At 41.2% G+C, this 14,100-nt stretch overlaps 1 protein-coding gene across 1 annotated transcript; it reads right to left on the bottom strand.

Annotated features, from left to right (window-relative positions):
* Positions 1–6,050: 6,050 nt before the first annotated feature.
* On the bottom strand, positions 6,051–10,514 carry LOC123733175 (B-cell receptor CD22-like). Its single transcript, XM_045712571.1, has 10 exons — positions 10,431–10,514; positions 9,796–9,873; positions 9,170–9,514; positions 8,151–8,375; positions 7,679–8,011; positions 7,352–7,567; positions 6,932–7,195; positions 6,633–6,723; positions 6,412–6,451; positions 6,051–6,118 (listed from the first exon to the last, which is right to left on the bottom strand). Exons 2-7 carry the CDS (start codon positions 9,848–9,850, stop codon positions 7,023–7,025), a joined length of 1,347 nt encoding a protein of 448 aa, XP_045568527.1. The 5' UTR covers positions 9,851–9,873; positions 10,431–10,514; the 3' UTR covers positions 6,051–6,118; positions 6,412–6,451; positions 6,633–6,723; positions 6,932–7,022.
* Positions 10,515–14,100: the final 3,586 nt, after the last annotated feature.

Below are 14,100 nucleotides of genomic sequence, written 5' to 3'. Positions count from 1 at the left end.
TAAACACAACCCACCATCACTGTGTCTCATGTTAATACTACTCCTAAACACAACCCACCATCACTGTCATGTTAATACTACTCCTAAACACAACCCACCATCACTGTGTCTCATGTTAATACTACTCCTAAACACAACCCACCATCACTGTGTCTCATGTTAACACTACTCCTAAACACACCCCACCATCACTGTGTCTCATGTTAATACTACTCCTAAACACAACCCACCATCACTGTGTCTTATGTTAATCCTACTCCTAAACACAACCCACCATCAAATCAAATCAAATCAAATCAAATTTATTTTTATATAGCCCTTCGTACATCAGCTGATATTCTCAAAGTGCTGTACAGAAACCCAGCCTAAAACCCCAAACAGCAAGCAAAGCATGTGAAAGAAGCACGGTGGCTAGGAAAAACTCCCTAGGAAAAACTCCCTAGAAAGGCCAAAAACCTAGGAAGAAACCTAGAGAGGAACCAGGCTATGAGGGGTGGCCAGTCCTCTTCTGGCTGTGCAGGGTGGATATTATAACAGAACATAGTCAAGATGTTAAAATGTTAAAATGTTCATAAATGACCAGCATGGTCAAATAATAATAATCATAGTAGTTGTCGAGGGTGCAACAAGCACGTCCGGTGAACAGGTCAGGGTTCCATAGCCGCAGGCAGAACAGTTGAAACTGGAGCAGCAGCACATCACTGTGTCCCTTGTTAATACTACTCCTAAACACAACCCACCATCACTGTGTCTCATGTTAATACTACTCCTAAACACAACACACCATCACTGTGTCTCATGTTAATACTACTCCTAAACACAACCCACCATCACTGTGTCTCATTTTAATACTACTCCTAAACACAACCCACCATCACTGTGTCTCATGTTAATACTACTCCTAAACACAACCAACCATCACTGTGTCTCATGTTAATACTACTCCTAAACACAACCAACCATCACTGTGTCTCATGTTAATACTACTCCTAAACACAACCCACCATCACTGTGTCTCATGTTAATACTACTCCTAAACACAACCCACCATCACTGTGTCTCATGTTAATACTACTCCTAAACACAACCAACCATCACTGTGTCTCATTTTACAACTACTCCTAAACACAACCCACCATCACTGTGTCTCATGTTAATACTACTCTTTAATACAACCCACTGTAACTGTGTCTTATGTTAATACTACTCCTAAACACAACAAACCGTCAATACTACTCCACAATACAACCCCCCATCACTGTGTCTCATGTTAATACTACTCCTAAACACAACCCACCATCACTGTGTCTCATGTTAATACCACTCCTAAACACAACCCCCCATCACTGTGTCTCATGTTAATACTACTCCTAAACACAACCCACCATCACTGTGTCTCATGTTAATACTACTCCTAAACACAACCCACCATCACTGTGTCTCATGTTAATACTACTCCTAAACACAACCCACCATCACTGTGTCTCATGTTAATACTACTCCTAAACACAACCCACCATCACTGTGTCTCTTGTTAATACTACTCCTAAACACATCCCACCATCACTGTGTCTCATGTTAATACTACTCCTAAACACATCCCACCATCACTGTGTCTCATGTTAATACTACTCCTAAACACAACCCACCATCACTGTGTCTCATGTTAATACTACTCCTAAACACATCCCACCATCACTGTGTTTCATGTAAATTCCTGAGCTCTTAGGAAGCATCCAGTCAATCAATCTTACTTCTATTTTCACTCTTACTTTAGTCCATTTTCTAGAAAGTCTCCACAGCAATCTATTGCTCTCAGAGTCCTCAACACAGCATGTAAAGTATTATACTTTAAACCACGTCATTAAACTCATGGAAGTTGAAGAGGAAATTAACTACTTTAAAATGGATACAGCCCTCAGTGATGCCGCCCATGCTGTCACAGAAGTCATCATCTTTTTGCACTTAAAAATACATATTAAACCCAAAAATACATGAAACCATTATCCAAAGAGATCTTACAAAGAGATTCACATGCAAACATAACTCACACTCTAATTCTGTATGTAGGTCTACATTATGTATGTCTGGGTTAACAGACAAACAAACCATATGTAGGTCTACATTATGTATAACTAGGCTAACAGACAAACAAACTGTATGTAGGTCTACATTATGTATAACTAGGCTAACAGACAAACAAACTGTATGTAGGTCTACATTATGTATGTCTAGGTTAACGGACAAACACACTGTATGTAGGTCTACATTATGTATGTCAAGGCTAACAGACAAACTGTCACGTCCTGGCCAGTATATAAGGTTAATTGTTTTGTAGTTTGGTCAGGGCGTGGCAGGGGGTATTTGTTTTATGTGGTTCGGGGTGGTGTGTTTGTGTAAAGGGTGTTTGATTTAGTATTTCCGGGTTTTGGTTTATGTTTAGTTAATTCTATGGTTAGTCTAGTGTGTGTGTTTCTATGTTTGGTTGATTGGGGTTGGGACTCTCAGTTGAAGGCAGGTGTTGTCTATCTGCCTTTGATTGAGAGTCCCATATATTAGGGTGTGTTTGTATGTGTTATTTGTGGGTGATTGTTCTGTGTGTAAGCAGTATGCTTTACCAGACTGTTTGTAGTTCGTTCGTTCGTTCGTTCGTTCGTTCGTTCGTTTCGTTCGTTTCGTTTTGTTATTTTGTATGTTCATTTTTGTAGTTAATAAAAATCAAGATGAGCATACACGTACCTGCTGCGTATTGGTCCTCCTTCACCGACAACAACCGTGACACAAACACTGTATGTAGGTCTACATTATGTATGTCTAGGTTAACAGACTAACACACTGTAAATAGGTCTACATTATGTATGTCTAGGTTAACAGACAAACACGCTGTGTGTAGGTTTACATTATATATGTCTAGGTTAACAGACAAACAATCTGTTTGTAGGTCTACATTATGCATGTCTAGGCTAACAGCCAAACAAAACAACAATATAAAAATATTGTCATGCCCTGCAGAATTTGGAATTGTCATGCCCAACAAACATTTGAATTGCCATGCCTGGCAGAAGTTTGATGACTAGAAACAAATAATAATGAAAAGATAGACATCATCCATCGTACTTACAGCGTGAGGAGAGAGAGGGGAGGTGAGCTTACTGTCCAAGAATTGAATGAAACAGAAGGGTGTGAGTTCTGTGGTTGACAGCAACTTAATGTACTGAGGGGCTGAAAGGTGCTGCAGAGCTGGCTTCCTGTTTTCATGATGTCTCTTCCTGGCAACCAACATGTCGGCGAAGGGCTTTAAGAAAGGTGTGAACATCTTCAGGAAGAGAGAGAGGGACTTTACAAGAAATGTCTGTCTTATATGTCATAGGCTACTTGTATTTCTTCATTGGTGGCTACAATATGGAGAGGGGATAGATGGATCCCTCCTGAGAGGTTTGAGAAACAGTAGTTCTGGTGGGGGTGGTGTTCATTCCCCAAACATGTTGCTAAAACTGTATTTGGTTTTTATAACACCGTTATACATAACCTTTCTGAATAATGACATTACATTAATAATGACACTACATATGATTTGATTAAACTGTATTTTATTATGAATTAGTACAACTGATTGACATAATAAAACAGTAATTTGTACACACAGCTCCCCCACATGCTGAGAGGATACAGACAGATTGTCATTTTACATTGATGCTCTCAAACAGTCATTCTGTACTCCTCATATTGTCACTTTAGTCAACTTCAATTGTATTAGTCCACTGAACAGACATGTATTAGTCCACTGAACAGACATGTATTAGTCCACTGAACAGACATGTATTAGTCCACTGAACAGACATGTATTAGTCCACTGAACAGACATGTATTAGTCCACTGAACATACATGTACAGTATAAATTCACTGAACTGAAGATATGGGCCTCGTTCTAATATCCACAGTAGCACACTACTTGTTTCAGTTTAGGTGGTCTAGTGTGGATGTTAGAACACTGGGGGCGTTCCAGGCTGACTACATTGCAGTCAATCTGTGCGCACCAACCAATGGTTGTGTGCCACATCATCGATTACGCAGTCGGGAATCACGGGTTAACTGATATCTTAAACACAAACACCTATCCAGGCATTGTGAGATCTGGCAGGCGACTGCAATATAGTCTGCCTGGAACATGCCCTATATTCAATTGCAATTCAATTCAAAAACAGCTCAGGCCGAGGGAGAGGGGAAAGGAAATCAGAGGAGCACTGCTCTTCACTTTGATTGACACTTCACACACTCATACTGTACGTCCAGTGTTCTGTGTGTCAGAGGACTACAAAAGTGGTGATACCACCCAACACCCCCATTCTATCCAAGCTTCCTGTTCCCTTTTAAAGTAGGTACACTGTCCCTCTTCCTCAATCTTCATTTTCATTATTCTGTTCTTCCTCCTCCTCCTCTTCTTCCTCCCTCTGTTATATCCGGACGGTGCGTGATGTGCAGGGTGTTCAGGTTAGTCTGGGTGGTCAGGGTGGTCAGGGTTGCCATGGTTTCCTGTCTCTTCCTCTATGGTCAGGCTTGTGTTTGATGTGACATTTGTCACCATAGAGACAGCCAGTGGTCCTCCAGAAGAAACACTCATCACCATTGATGGGATCCATCCTCCTGGGCCTGGGAGAGAGACACAAACAGTATAAAAACACAATCCTGTCCCCACCTTCTGTCAGTTGTCTGTAATTTTGTACAATTCATGGCCCCTAGATTAGTAACAATTTAGAATAAAACATTATAAATGCTTAAATATGTTTATAAATTATAGTTGATATACACTCACATTAAATTATGTATAATTTAGAAGTGGAATAACCAAACAACAGACTGGGTGTGGGGAGGAGAGATCCACCACTGGAGTCCTGAGGGGAGGAGAGGTCCACCACTGGAGTCCTGAGGGGAGGAGATGTCCACCACTGTAGTCCTGAGGGGAGGAGAGGTCCACCACTGGAGTCCTGAGGGGAGGATAGGTCCACCACTGGAGTCCCGAGGGGAGGAGAGGTCCACCACTGCAGTCCTGAGGGGAGGAGAGGTCCACCACTGGAGTCCTGAGGGGAAGAGAGGTCCACCACTGGAATCCTTAGGCGAGAAGAGGTCCTTCCCTCAGGAAACATTGTAGCTAAACCTCACAATCATTAATGTGATTTACCCAAAACATTATTGTTGTAGTGTTTTGGGTAAATCAGAAATCAAACTCCTCTTATAATGGCTGTGCTCCCTGTGGTGGGTTCTGGTAGTGCAGTCTGTATATACAATACCCCCTGTGGTGGGGTCTGGTAGTGCAGTCTGTCTATACAATACCCCCTGTGGTGGGGTCTGGTAGTGCAGTCTGTATATACAATACCCCCTGAGGTGGGGTCTGGTAGTGCAGCCTGTCTATACAATACCCCCTGTGGTGGGGTCTGGTAGTGCAGCCTGTCTATACAATACCCCCTGTGGTGGGGTCTGGTAGAGCAGTCTGTATATACAATACCCCCTGTGGTGGGGTCTGGTAGTGCAACCTGTCTATACTATGGCGGGGAGACAGACAGACTAATTATACACTGATTTATAACTATTTCCACTCAGCTCCTGTTTCTTGTATTTCTGCCTATTAGACACATGATGGCGGCATTGAATCATTTAACCATGAGTGGCCAGGCCAGCGTTTCCTAAACTCAGCTCTAACCACTAGGCTACCTGCCTAGTGGGGAACCCCTTGGGGTGTATAATTAGTTGAATCAGTGTATAATTAGTTAATCAAATAATCTATGTATTTATTGTCTTAAATGTTGATCTTGTTTACAACATGATGCTTATACTGTATTGACACTAAACCACACAGTAAAAACTGCAAAGGTAAACATGTATTTAACGTATATCTTCAGAGGGAGATTCCCCTCACATTCTGAAAGAAGACATACTGAATTAGCACTCCCTCTAAAATGTTTATGGACACACACACACACACACACACACACACACACACACACACACACACACACACACACACACACACACACTTACTGCCAGAGTGTCGTAGTCAGGGGACATGGTCCTCATGTTCAGACCTGTGTACATGTCACTGTTACAGTCAGGACGGACACTCTGTGGAGAGAGAGAGAGAGAGAGAGAGATAGATAGATAGAGAGAGAGAGAGAGTAGAGAGAGAGAGAGAGAGAGAGAGAGAGAGAGAGAGAGAGAGAGAGAGAGAGAGAGAGAGAGAGAGAGATAGATAGAGAGAGAGAGGTAACAATTAAAATAGTATGAAAGAGACTGTCGTGACACAATAAATTAATGAAAATGGAGTTGTAACTCATGTAACTCATTCATATAATCAAAGACTGATGAGTTGTGTGTGTGGGTGTGTGGGGGGGGGGGGGTGTAACTGATATAATCACCTGTGTGTCTGCTGTGGCATCACTTCCTCCTGTGGATCTCCTGTAAAGAGGGACAGAGTGAGTTCTGCTCTCTACTGCCCTCTAGTGGAAGTTGATATGTTTCTAATATAGTTTAGTAGTTAAGGGCTTTGGGCCAATAAATAAATGAATGAAGTTAATAACAAATCAGAGTGATAAGGTGAAAGAATAATACAAATATCAATTTTCCCTTCTTCACTCACCTGAACCACATGAGTCCAGAGAGACAGAGGATGAGAACCAGAACAACCACTATGATTCCTACAGCAGCAGTCAGAACTGAGGTCTGTTTCTCTATAATAAAATATGGATGATATTAGTACTGGCATTTTATAAACTGAAAATAAACATAGTCCAGGACAATAAAACAACATTTGTTAACTAACTGATCTAATCTCAACGTATATATAACTATAAAACAAAGTCTGATAAGCCAATGTATAACTATTAAGATGAGCATGAAATGTCATTTTGTATTGAAATATTGAAGATGAAAGTTCACCTGGTAAAATGATCATCAGAGCTGTAGAGTTCCTAGATCCTCTTCCATTCCAGGCCTCACAGTGGTAATGTCCATTGTCCTTAGACTTGAACTAACTTATGTTGTACATCTGTCCAAATCCATTTAGAAAAGTCTTATTTTGAAAGTACCAGGTGTATTTGTCCACAGGTGGGTTGGCATCACTGCTGCAGGTCAGAGTCACTGAACTGTCCTCCACTATTTCACCAGAGGGACTGACTGACACTGAGGTGTTCTTTGGTTTATCTGATGTAAAATACCAAAAATTTTGTCAAAGTGATATTAACAGCGAGTAAAAAGAAAAGTTTTGTTCTGTAATGATTTATAAAGTAAGACATGTCTCTTTTGCCTGAATGCATGATACTTGCTGAGTAGAATACGGTACTATTGTACTGTACTCACACACTGCAGGAGAGCTGAGACCATCGTGGCCTTTTACAGCACAGTAGTAGCTGTCTGCATCCTCACTGCTGATGGAGAAAATGGGAGAGGAGTTATCTTGTACATTCTGTCCATTCTTGTACCAGATGTAAGTGGGGTTGTCAGTCAGAGTACAGGTAGTGATACAGGTCAGTGTCTTCTGTCCCTCTGCAGCAGGAGTCACCTTCACTTGCAGACCTGAAACAATATGTATAAAACCACATACACCTCTGTGTTAACAGGATGGTTCATTTATTTTCTCCTGTAATTCAATATGATTTACAGTTGTATCATACAGTGTAGTATTACCTGTGACAGACAGAGTTGTTCCTGGGAAACTATGACCCCATTCAACGTTGTATGTTTTAAAAGTGAAGCGATACTCAGCTGAGTCCTCCTCTCTCAGGTCTGTGATTCTCAGGATGAAGGGACCTCTGTATGTTCCAGTGTACTTCACACGACCTGTATACCCTGGGTCTCTGGTTAGGTCTTCAGGGGTCGACTTATCACTTCTAAACCAGAATGTTGATGTGGTGGAATAATAACCAACATAAGTACAGGATATGTCCACTGTTGACCCCTTCAAGACACAGATTCTCCTCTTGGTGTAAGTTACTCTGCTGCAGCTCTGACCCTGAACACCTGAAACACAGTGACATAACAAGAGAACAACTGGATTATATTCTCAGTTCTTTCTAGAAATGCTAAAAGTTCTCAAATGACATAGTGAAAACAACACACACAGAGGTTGTATGGTATTGTTAATTAAAGAAACACTCACACACTGCAGGAGAGTGGAGATCCTCATGGCCTTTTACAGCACAGGAGTAGCTGTCTACATAGTTACTGAAGACTGGGTCTTTGTACTGGGGGGAGGTGCTCTCATCTAGATGTTGTCCGTTCTTGTACCAGATGTAGGTGGGGTTACCAGTCAGAGTACAGGTGGTGATACAGGTCAGTGTCTTCGACGTTGCCGACCGTGGTGGAGTCACCTTCACCTGCAGAGCTGGAGTAGATCACAACATTAATACCCTGAATCACCTGTTCATAGTTTAATCACATGATGCAAGACATTCTCATACTAATTTAATTCTTCAATCTGTTTCATATATACAACTCCAATTTCTAGACCGAAATGGACAGTAGATATTAAGTCAACAGACTAGCAGTATAACAGACAGAGAGACTCCAGGATCACCAGTATATAGAATGTTACTGTACCTGTTACAGACAGAGTGACTCCAGGATCACCAGTATATAGAATGTTACTGTACCTGTTACAGACAGAGTGACTCCAGGATCACCAGTATATAGAATGTTACTGTACCTGTGACAGACAGAGAGACTCCAGGATCACCAGTATATAGAATGTTACTGTACCTGTGACAGACAGAGTGACTCCAGGATCACCAGTATATAGAATGTTACTGTACCTGTGACAGAGTGACTCCAGGATCACCAGTATATAGAATGTCACTGTACCTGTAACAGACAGAGAGACTCCAGGATCACCAGTATATAGAATGTTACTGTACCTGTGACAGACAGAGAGACTCCAGGATCACCAGTATATAGAATGTTACTGTACCTGTTACAGACAGAGTGACTCCAGGATCACCAGTATATAGAATGTTACTGTACCTGTTACAGACAGAGAGACTCCAGGATCACCAGTATATAGAATGTTACTGTACCTGTGACAGACAGAGTGACTCCAGGATCACCAGTATATAGAATGTTACTGTACCTGTTACAGACAGAGTGACTCCAGGATCACCAGTATATAGAATGTTACTGTACCTGTGACAGACAGAGTGACTCCAGGATCACCAGTATATTTCCCTCCAGTCTGATCTGTTATAAATCTGAACTTGTACGTAGCTGAGTCTTTCTCTCTCAGGTCTGTGATTCTCAGGTTGTGACCATTCTTCTTATCCCCATGATACTCCAGACGACCTGCATACTCTGGGTTCTGACCTAGATCTTCAGGTTCTACACCAGTCCCCCATTTAGTGAACCAGACGGTTGATGTGACTGTACCACTGGGATATCTGATAGAGCAGGACAGCTTCACTGTTGACCCCTTCAAGACACAGATACTCTGAGTGGTGTATGTAACACTCCAGCCATACTGACCCAGTACCACTGAAACACAGTCACACAACACAATGGCATCAGAATAAAGACAAGGTCTATTGGCTCACACTGAAGGTAGGTTTTGACCACACTTTGTTGCCATAGTTCCTGATTTGAGTGTGAATGGAAACCAGAGATAAGCATCACTCAGTGAGGTGTGAAAGATAACTATTTAAGTGAAGTGGAGACTCCTAACAGAACACACCAGAATAGCATTATTATTCTTATCCTTTTAGAAATGTCTGTAGATTATTAAACAGAGCAACTAAAAGATAAGAATGAGACCATACCTGCTACAGACCAGAGAAAGACCACCAACACACTTCCTGCTGTTCTCAAGGCCATTGTTGCATCTCCCACCCTGCAGTCTTAGAAACATAAACAACAACTCACTCTATAGCTGGTGAATAACTACATACATACCATCAGGGGCAGCAGGTAGGGCTCTAGTCAAAAGTAGTGCACTCTATAGGGAATATGGTGTCATTTGGGATGCAGTATAACAACACATCATCATCACAGCCTTGAGTGGATGGTGTGTAAATAACATCATCATAATAGTTTGGTAATATGGTCTGTGTCAGCGGTATCGGCAGGTAGCATAGCGATTAAGAGAGTTGAGCCAGTAACTGAAACATTGCTGGTTCAAATCCCTGACCGGTCAAGGTGGAAAAATCTGCCAATTTGAGCAAGGCAGTTACCACCAGGTTGAATGATAGCTCCTATCCCCAAGCTGTGAGACTACACAACAAGTCACACATACCTTTTATAGGAGTAGGATCTAGGATTAGTTTCCCATTTAGATCATATTTATATGGACCAGCAGGACCTGATCCTAGATCAGCACTCCAAGTCTGAGACCCTTGAGTACATGACTTATGGCTAAAAACAAACAACTATATTTCAAGATATCAAGAGTACTTACAGACTGAAGGGGAGAGGTCTTGTACAGTGAGTCAACTGACTGGTAGTGAGTGGGAACTGCTAGTAAGTGTCAGTTCTGTGGTTGATAAATATTTATAGCAGTCAGAACACAAGTAGCTGATGCAGAACTGTCCTTTCTCTTTAAGACATTAACACGCATGAGGACCAGAACAGCATGTCAGAATAGTGTTTACTATAGCCTGCTATTTAGAATGTTTATAATATCTTAGAATGTGTTTACTATAGCCTACTATTTATAATGTTTATAATATCTTAGAATGTGTTTACAATAGCCTACTATTTGGAATGTTTATAATATCTTAGAATGTGTTTACTATAGCCTACTATTTGGAATGTTTATAATATCTTAGAATGTGTTTACTATAACCGGCTATTTGGAATGTTTATAATATCTTAGAATGTGTTTACTATAGCCTACTATTTAGAATGTTTATAATATCTTAGAATGTGTTGCCTTGCCCCTCTCAGTTCTACATGGAACAGGTCAAAGTTCTATATATTTATTATTATTTATCTAAGCCTTATTTTACCAGGTAAGTTGACTGAGAACACATTCTCATTTACAGCAACAACCTGGGGAATATTTAAAAGGGGGATGAATGAGCCAATTCAAATCTGATGATGATTAGGTGGCATGAGGGCCAGATAATGAATTTTAGCAGTGGACACCAGGGTTAACACCCCTACTCTTACAATATGTGCCATGGGATCATTAGTGACAACAGAGAGTCAGGACACCCGTTTAACATCCCATCCAAAAGACAGCACCCTACACAGGGCAATGTCCCCAATCACTACCATGGGGCATTGGGATGTATATTTTTAGACCAGAGGAAAGAGTGCCTCCTTCTGGCTCTCCAACACCACTTCCAGTAGCTTCTGGTCTCCCATCCAGGGACTGACCAGGGTGAACGCTGCTTAGCTTCAGAAGCAAGCTAGCAGTGGGATGCAGGGTGGTATGCTGCTAACAGTTGGCCAGTTCCATGGACTTGTAAGTAAGCATTTCATGGTCTACGCCTTTCATTAGATTTTCCTTCTTTTCTACAAACCCATTCAATTTACACTCCTCATCAGCTGCATAAAAGTGGTACTGAAGGTTCCAGTGTTCTAGACTAGAGATCTCCATACTGGCATCTCAACATTACTGCACCATCCTAATAATAATGTCCTCCATAATGTTGGACTAATAACAACATAACAAACTGACAATACATCAGATAGAATGGTGAAACACATCACATCACAAAGTCACATTGAAGCACACAAACACATGTTTGTAGTAGTACACCATGCCACTGTCATTCTGTTACACTGAATGCATCCCAAATTACACCCTGATCCCTATATAGTGCACTACCTTTGACCAGAGCTCTATGGGCATGGTATGACTGTGTGCGTTTGCATGCCCTCTCAACTTGACTGGCCTGCAGCCCTGTCAATCACCCTTTGCACCGCTGCTCATCCAACCAATCAGGGTACTTGGATGCACTGCAGGACACCGCCTCCCCTCACCTTTAGTTAGTGCACGGCATCGTCAGTCTTGAGAAGAAGTGTTGTGTTGCTGACAGACTTTTGACATGCAGTTCCTTACTGAAGTGTGAGACCAGCGAATATAACCACACAATAATATAAAACATCTTCAAATGGAAACAGCTGTGTCTGCATGTATGTGGTGGTGGTGACCATCAAGAGTAGAGTGACGGGCCTCAACACCATGTTCTGACCAGACAGAACCTAAACCAATCAGCATTAAGTACGTAGCGGGTCTTGGCATTATCAACTAACCGCTCAGACGAGATCCAGCTGTTTATACATGTAAAAACGGTCTGGATGACCTCTACTAATCCCTAGGTACTGACTCAGGAATGTGTGAAGGACCACAGGGATGTCTGACAAAGGGTTGTTATTGTGACCACAACAAGGCCCTCCGGTTCACTTTGGGTTCTTATACAACAGGATTTCTAGGAGGAAAGAGACACATGGAAATAGAATTAAACCTTCTCTCCAGCTGCTTCTTACCCGTTGTGCTTTTTGTCCCTTCCTGCCTCCAGGCCAGGATGAGAACATCATGCAGTCCATGCATCTGTTCAACAACGTCATTTAGTGACACTTCCTGTGGGTGTGGCCTATCAGAAGGGACGCCCATATTTACCCCCACTGCCCCCGCCCCATGCTCTATCCAAAAAACAGACTCAATGGGGCTATCAGGGGGTTAAACGATGCCTCTCCATTGGATCTCCACTCTCCCATCCACCCCTCACCCCTCTCTTCCTACCTGGGAAACTTTGACACTAGTTAGGGGGTCAAGAAACAGATGACATCACATTCTCACTAAACAATGATGTATTCTATTCTCTAACTACTAATTGGACAAAATGGTGGATATTCATCTTAGGACAAAGGCTTTAAATCAAGAAATAATCTGAACTTGTTAACTGTGAGATGTAATATTATCAATCATGGAACATTCCGGTATGTTTCATCTTTCTGTGATCTGGAGTGGAATGCCCTGGCTGATGGAACTACCTTCAACACTCCAAACATCCATGATGTCATATTGTGTCTGTATCATGTGTTTTATAATGACAATAAATAATATTTCATGTTACAGGACATTGCTCCTTCTGAAAGTGTCTGTGTTTATTTTGTACTGATGATGATGATGATATTGTATGTGAATAAACCACTATTGCCCTCCAAACCAATGTAAATGTATTATTTGTAGTTACTGTATGTACTGTACACTATAAGAGGTGTGATGTTGAAAGCTTTTCATTTCCTCTCCACTGAAGAAACTGTTATAACAAGGTGGAAACAATGACAATGAAGTTTAATCTGAAAAGTTGATTACAAAAAATATGACACTTCAAATATAATTTTCTTTAAGCGATAAGAAACGTTGCATCAAGCAGAACTCTTTCCTGGACATTGAGGAAAAATTGTGCCTTAACTTGTCATAAAAACTATTTTAAAAAATCACACAAATGTATATTATGTGTATAATGTTACAGTACCATATGAAGTAATACAGTTGTTCATATTTAGTCTCACAAGTCTGATTCTTTCAGACAGATAACATATAACAAAATAATAGTTATGTAAAATATAACTGAACTTCGAGGCTGCCTAATTCATATATAAAACATTTTGATCAAAAGTGCTTGTAATCAGATTCCGAGTTTGCTGTAACTAAAAAAATATTAGAAAAAAAAATAGTTACTTATTAAATATTTACAAGGTTAATTTCTTATTCATCATAGCTTAAAAGGCAAAACTGACCCTAGATCAGCACTCCTATTCTAAGTGTGAATAGAGTAGTCCTGTGTGACTCAATTTGCACAGCATGGCTCACGGGTTCCATTCCTGCTGGGACTTCCCATATGAAGGATTTATGCACCATGACTGTAATGACTGAGTGAATGGGTTCCATTCCTGCTGGGACTTCCCATATGAAGGATTTATGCACCATGACTGTAATGACTGAGTGAATGGGTTCCATTCCTGCTGGGACTTCCCATATGAAGGATTTATGCACCATGACTGTAATGACTGAGTGAATGGGTTCCATTCCTGCTGGGACTTCCCATATGAAGGATCTATGCACCATGACTGTAATGACTGAGTGAATGGGTTCCATTCCTGCTGGGACT

Source organism: Salmo salar, unplaced genomic scaffold (assembly GCF_905237065.1).
Source record: "Salmo salar unplaced genomic scaffold, Ssal_v3.1, whole genome shotgun sequence".
Lineage (NCBI taxonomy): Eukaryota > Metazoa > Chordata > Actinopteri > Salmoniformes > Salmonidae > Salmo > Salmo salar.
Note: the sequence above shows the minus strand (reverse complement) of the source record. Positions and strands in the feature narration are given on the sequence as shown.

Excerpts from the sequence above, each read along its gene's own strand:
- LOC123733175 (XM_045712571.1), bottom strand. The coding sequence starts at position 9,850 with ATGGCCTTGAGAACAGCAGGAAGTGTGTTGGTGGTCTTTCTCTGGTCT. Across the intron at positions 9,515-9,795 it reads CTTTCTCTGGTCTGTAGCAG|TGGTACTGGGTCAGTATGGC; the intron begins GTATGGTCTCAT and ends ACTGTGTTTCAG. Across the intron at positions 8,012-8,150 it reads TCTCCACTCTCCTGCAGTGT|GTGTTCAGGGTCAGAGCTGC; the intron begins GTGAGTGTTTCT and ends ACTGTGTTTCAG.